Consider the following 7,014-nt stretch of genomic DNA (forward strand, 5'->3'; position numbering starts at 1 on the left):
TCACCCAAATAATTTAGAGCGTAGTTCAACGGGTTCTCGAGGGCCACACAAAATCTTCACGAAAAATGTTTCTAGTCAGTCGTGTTAAGACTAAATCTCTCCGGTCAATGCATTCTGGTCCTTCAGACACACATAGGGCCGAAGATGGTTGAAGATTGCAACATCAAATTAAGGAGGAAAGTGGAAGAACGAGGTTTGTGAGGAAGAAGAAGCGTCGGGTTTAAAAATAATTAAATTTCTAAATATAGTTTATATTTAATAAAGGGTATAATTGTCAAATAACTATCAAGTTACGTGGATGAATAAAAAAAATATGTGGAAGAATCACCTCCCTTTTTTAAAAACACCGAAACTCCCAAAAATGGTTACATAATGCAATTAATGCATGATTTGATTGCATTTGTCACGAGCAAATACTTTTCTTCTTCTATCACGCTTCGAGAGGGACTTTCAAAATAATGCAATCGAGCTTTCTAATGGATTAAATAGCTCAAGGCCAGGCCTCGTCATGATATGACTCATTCAATAGTGGATTAATGTATTTGGATAATTATATCCTACTTGCATGTCCCTTCTTTTGCAGTATATATATGTATCGATCGGTGATTGTTCTTTGTCAAATATTTTAGGCTACACAGTCATAAAAAAGAAGAGACTAATTAAAGCATTTTTCTCTTCTTTCTTTTAAGAAAAAAAAATGGAGTATGATAAGTCTATTGTAACTATCTTGATTCCCATACTCAGTTTACTTGTCTCATTGAATTACATACCATGCAAAGCTCAGCTTTCTTCCACCTTTTACGATGACACATGCCCTAATGCACTCAGCACTATTAGAACTTCTATTGGTGCTGCGGTGACAAGTGACCGTCGCATGGCAGCCTCTCTCATTCGCCTTCACTTTCACGATTGTTTCGTTCAGGTTCATTTTGTTTCTTAATTAAATCTCTCTCACACACATGCACTTCTTCCATATATGCATATATGCATGGTGCTTCTATTTATACATCAGATCATGTAAGTTTTGCAGGGTTGTGATGCATCAATATTACTAGAAGTTGCCCCAAGTGAAAAGGATGCATTTAGGAACGGAGGTGTGAGGGGCTATGAAGTTATAGATGATGCAAAAGCTGCTGTCGAGAGCGTATGTCCTGGCATTGTTTCTTGTGCAGATGTACTTGCTGTCGCTGCTCGTGATGCTTCTGTAGAGGTAATATATGGCAAAAGCTTTTATATGATGTACATAAATAAAGATTCATAGAATCTGCAATTTCGACTGGTAATTAAATTAATTAGTTTTTTTTTATGTCTGAAATTAATACGTAGGTGGGTGGTCCTTCATGGTCAGTAAGGCTTGGAAGAAGAGATTCTCTAACAACAAACCCAGATGAAGCTAACAATATTCTTCCATTAGGTAGTATGGGTTTAGATGTACTCATTCCAATCTTTGCTCAAAAGTCACTCAGCGTAAGAGACATGGTTGCTCTTTCAGGTAATGATCACTTACATCTATATATTTTAATTAAATATATCTTCCTGACAGATGAAATGAAAACATGTTTGTTACATAATACTTATACTTGTTGTCATGCAGGGGCTCATACAATAGGGCAAGCAAGATGCGTTACGTTTAGGGCGAGGATATACGCCAACGACTCAAACATAGATCCTGAATTTGCTAGTAACCTTAGGACCAACTGTCCGCAGACTGGAGGCGACGGGAACTTGGAGCGACTTGATTTGGTGACACCAAATACATTTGACGTCAACTACTTCAGGAATCTTTTGGAAAGAAGGGGTCTTCTAACATCAGACCAGGCACTGTTTAATGGAGATTCAACTGATAGCATCGTACAAGAGTACGTCGACAACCCTGCTTTATTTGAATCTGATTTTGCTGCTGCGATGGTTAGGATGGGAGACCTTGATCCCCTTACCGGTGCTAATGGGGAGATAAGGACTCTTTGCACTGCTCTCAATTAAGAAAGAAGAATAGTGATGTACGTAATGATCAATGTATAATAATATTTCAAACCTAATAAAACTATCCACTACGTACTATAAGAATTTTCTTCATTTGATTTATTCTTAGAGTAAATTATGCAAATGATCCTCGTGGTTCGGTAATGTGCGCTTAGTCCCTATTTTTTTTCTTAACTCGGACGGTCTTTAGCATGTAATTTTTCTTTGCGCGTTTAGTCCCTGTTTTAGATTGTATTACCCTTTTTATTTTTTTTTAATTTGTTAATTATTTATTTATTAAAAATGAATGGGTCCCACCCCTTACCTTCACCCTTCCCATGTCTCTTACACCTCATTCCCGAGTTCAACTTACCGAGAGAAAGGAAAGTAAATGGATGGAAATGAGAAGAAAATAAAAGAAATTAATGTTTCCAAATTTTATTAAAGGGGGGAAGTGGAGGGAAATGAGAGGATCATTTTCCCTCCTAACTAAGCATACCCTAGAAGCTTGGATCTATGAGTTGGAGCCTTTGCATGGCTCAAAACAAGTCTGTATGGAAAAAGGACTGAATGGACTCAGCGAGTCACAAGGTTGACTCGGCAAGTCACATGAAGATGGTCGTGAACTCAACGAGTTGGATGAACAACTCGGCGAGTCCAATGAAGATTGCCATAAACTCGACGAGTTGAAGAACAACTCGGCGAGTCGGATGAGTTTTCTATTGGATATGTATGTGTGTGTATCCGTCGGGTTGCAAGGAGGGAACTCGACGGGTGGCCTTAAAGTTTGAAAGAGAATCAAAAGAACCCGACGAGTCACCCCAATGACTCGGCGAGTTGGATTGTACTCCAAGGGTACTCGGCGAGTTGGGGTTAACATGGACTGTTGACCTTGACTGAGGGATTTGACTTTGACCAGGGTTTGACTAGTGGGTTATGGAGTACCTTATAAGGTTAAAACTTACGAGTATATTGTATTATGATAATAGGTGGTGGAGCCGGTGTCAAGTTTATTGGAGCCAGTGTGGTATTGGTATTTTGGGGGTAGCTCATTAAGCCCTCGGGCTTACAGTTTTCAGTTTATTGTTTCAGGTACTTCAGGAGATCATGGAAAGGCAAAGGCATGACCGTACCGCTCCTCATCCTTATGTAATGATTTTTGGGACACTCTGATGGAAAATGATATGAAAACATTTTGTAAACAATGCTATTTGATTTTTATTTATGATTGAAAAAGTTTAAATTTGGTGTAAAATTTGTGGATGTCACATAAAAGCAATTAAGTTTTAAAAATATAGGAAAAACTCAGGTACCATAAACTCTTTTCTTGAATATGATTGTGACAACTATTGTTCATATGCCTGCAAAAACATAGTTCAAAGAGACAAGGGATTCTTTGATTCTTAATGACTAGTTAAGTTTTCCTAGAAGCATGTCACATCATATTGCCCAAAGCTTCATCAAATTTTTGTTTGCAACGCATTAGTAAAAATTATCTTCTAAAAATTTCTTCTCAATAGGCTATAATGACAAAAGTCATCAAGCTATGTTTCTCTTCTCAAATTGAGTTAAAAGATGATTGGTTGTTCATTTTTATAGCAGAGGTACAATGTTTATTTTCACAAATCATTTTCATCCCAAATTTCTTACACATTTGACACATAATGATGCATATCCCAAGACATATCTAGTTAGAAACAACGAGGATGTAGGTGTGCCAAAACCCTGTGTTGATGATCTTGAAATCATTTTAACCATGATGATCGCGAGACCCACAAATCAATGCATTTCTAGGTATTAACGACGAACAATTTATTGTTCTAGATTTTCATAAGGAATTGACGGATGAAACTTCATGTTTCCATGTACCTTTTCAAATGTTCAAAAGCTCATTTTCATTTCTTCTGTGTGGTCTGAATGAAATGTACTAAACCAAAGTCATTTCTTCCCGAGAAGATCTAGTTCATTATTTTTTTTATGAAATGAGATTTTCATTTAAACATTTTTATGTACCTTTAGTCACTACAAAATCTAAACAAAGCTTACTTGTTGTTGACTACACTGATCACCCAATTATTTTCTTACATTGATTTTCTCTTATATTAAGTTTCAAACATGTCTAAAAATCAAGCATACCTTGGACTCTAAATAAAAGATTCCCTTTGATAGTTTTCTACAAGTATTCAGTTGTAATTCATGGGAAACCACACAAACACTTTGATTTCTCTTTTCATATTGAAGGAAGAGAATGTTTATCTAGGATCTTAATTCTTTATACAAAAGTCTGTTTGATATCCACTTTATCAAAAAAAATTATACTTATATAATTTTTTTCATTGGAGCACAAGTTGCGCTGGGATCCTCAAGGCTTTGAGTAATACCAACTTGTACCAAGATCCTGCAAAGTCTAGTTTATGATTTCACTTACAAATCCCCTAAGTGATTGAGACACAAACTTAACTATCGAATATTGGTGTTCGGTTATCATTGAAGTTCAGCAGATGTTCGATTCTTCATGTGGTTATTGTTCGCTTCTGGTGAAGAGATAAAGTAACCGTTGTATGTTGACGTATGACTACTGTTGCTTTATCGTTGTTTGAGAAATAAACTTATTCGGTCTACATGTGGTAGATAAATCTCATGTTGCTTCAGTTACTCACTTTACACGTGGTGTGTTCTGGTTAGCTACCGATTCAATTAAATCTCACTCCATTTATTAAAGGGATTTTGATGGTTCAATTCAGTTTTCTGATTCCTGATTTCTCTGAAAGAACCCTAACCCTAAAATTCTCTCTACAAAATTCATGCAAACAATGATCGTCATGTCTACTCCAACTATACTGGTCGATTAATTTGACACAACTAATGATGTTGATTCCATTCTTCAGTTGAAGAACCAATAAAAAATGTTTGGTTCAATATAAACTTTGTGTGTTATCCTAAAGAACTCATGATGATGGTTCAATGCTTGAACTATTATGTTCTTGCATAAACTTTATCTTCTTTGTATGAAATTCCAATGCAATAACTATCTCTTTCTTTGATATTGATATGTTTACGTTCTAGATGGAATCCAAAGGAACAAAGAAGTTGTTATAGAAGCAATTTATTCAGATCCTTCAATTACTAGTTGTTGCTCCGTTTGAAGAACAAACTCCTGAACGGGTTTTCATATGTTGAATGAAATGAAGCACAATCCTTCAATTTTAGTTATTAGTGATTTCCAAAAGTCTATTTTGCCAATTATTTGGAGCTTTTTCTTTGGGGTTACTATTAGATGTTTGATGGGATGGAACTCTAGACTTAGTCAAGTGAAGCTTAAATTGTATTTTGTTATGGTTAGTTTATACTATAGATTGAAGGTGCATTATGCTTCCTTATTATGGATAGAATGTATCACCTATGTTACACATTCTAAGAAAATGTCTTAGATTGCATGGGATCACTTTTGGAGTTTGATTTTAAGAGAGGATTTATAATCAAACTGGAATTCAAGTTCCAGTTGGTGTTCATGTTGTTCATTTTTCTTAGCTACATATTCCAGAGACTACGGTTGATGATCCTAAGGCATTTCAAGTTGTTAGAAGGATTCTTTATGCCATGCTTCGTTTGGTGGCAGAATCAGATCCCGTTTTCATACAATATAGAAAAACATTGGGTGTTGATCCTCATGTTTCCACTCCTAAGAAAGTAAAGGTGAAGAAAAAAGGGAATTATAATTCTAGAACCATCTATGAAAGGACAACCCAAGAAGAGAAAACAGATGGTATGTTAATAGTCAAAGGGAAGAAGCAATCATCGAAACCAAAGTCCAATAACTCTAAGAAGACTATTGATCCAATTATCATAGAAGAAGAAGAAGTTGTTCAAACTGAAGATGAGGAAACAGATACTGAAGTTCAGGAACCAATTCAACATATATTTTATGACCGTGAAGGAAATGTTGATGATGTTGATCAAATGATGCATGTCACTCCTTCTGTTTCACCATGAAGGAATGCCTCTGTAAAGTCAAATATCGAGGAGACAAACAACCTGGATGTCAGTGTGAACAAATTTGATGTTGTAAAAAACATCACAAACAGTGAAACACCTTTGACTTTTGTTCCTAAATTGAATACTATCATACGGCAAAAGATTCTACTACCAAGTCCAATTTAGAGGAGAGTAGCTATTTAGATATCCATAAGAACTTATCTAATAAGGACTCAAATGTCAATAAGGATGAGGCTTCATTAAATGATACTTACACAGTTCCACCACCACAACAAACATTACCTAGCTACTTCAACTATTCAAGCTACAACTGTTCCTTTTATTTCAACAATGTTTGATGGTATTTTACAGCAACCTATTACTTCTTTATTTTCTACTCATTCCATAGAATGAGATTTCATATTTTTATTCAGCATTGGTTCCTCTATATGTTCTTTGATACTAGATATTCCGTTTCCATATTTCGAGACCAAGACAAGTTCAAATTTTCTGAGATACTTCAGCACCAAAACCCGCTTGTCGGATGTTCTTCCTTTTGACACTGTTGTTTACCCTCATCATTTCCAAGCATTTAGGGGGAGATTATTGGAGCAAGAAACGATCTTCAATGATGAGTGATTTAATAGGTTAGAATATCCCTTTGTATGAGAGCACATTCCCTTCACTAGTATATAAAGTGGAGGTGAGTGTCATTTATTTATGAGTGCACCCATGTAGACTTTTGTAGTGAGAGAGGTTTGAGGAATTCTTCCCATTTATGACAGTTGTTCTTGTAACAGGTTTAATCTTTCCATCTATACAATTCATTTTAATCACATTCTGTTTTTCTTCATATTTATACACAATTATCTTGTTGATATCATCTTTCTGCACTAATCCAATCGATAAATGGGAACTTCCACATTGAGTAAGAAGAATGTGTTGAATTTGTTGATCTTTACTTTGATTTCGACGAAGGGAATGTTGAAGATCATGTTATTATGTTGGTAAAGGAGTACAAAATTCTTAATTCCAAGCTCAATGCAATCATACAGTTTCTCAATGATATTGTTGGCT

General features: G+C 35.5%; 1 protein-coding gene across 1 annotated transcript; it reads left to right on the forward strand.

Moving 5' to 3' along the window:
* Window positions 1-569: 569 nt before the first annotated feature.
* LOC128129571 (basic peroxidase-like) lies at window positions 570-2,076 on the forward strand. The gene is made up of 4 exons (XM_052768031.1): window positions 570-922; window positions 1,031-1,210; window positions 1,327-1,492; window positions 1,595-2,076. Exons 1-4 carry the CDS (start codon window positions 698-700, stop codon window positions 1,981-1,983), a joined length of 960 nt encoding a protein of 319 aa, XP_052623991.1. The 5' UTR covers window positions 570-697; the 3' UTR covers window positions 1,984-2,076.
* Window positions 2,077-7,014: the final 4,938 nt, after the last annotated feature.

Source organism: Lactuca sativa, unplaced genomic scaffold (assembly GCF_002870075.4).
Source record: "Lactuca sativa cultivar Salinas unplaced genomic scaffold, Lsat_Salinas_v11 Lsat_1_v11_unplaced_84, whole genome shotgun sequence".
Lineage (NCBI taxonomy): Eukaryota > Viridiplantae > Streptophyta > Magnoliopsida > Asterales > Asteraceae > Lactuca > Lactuca sativa.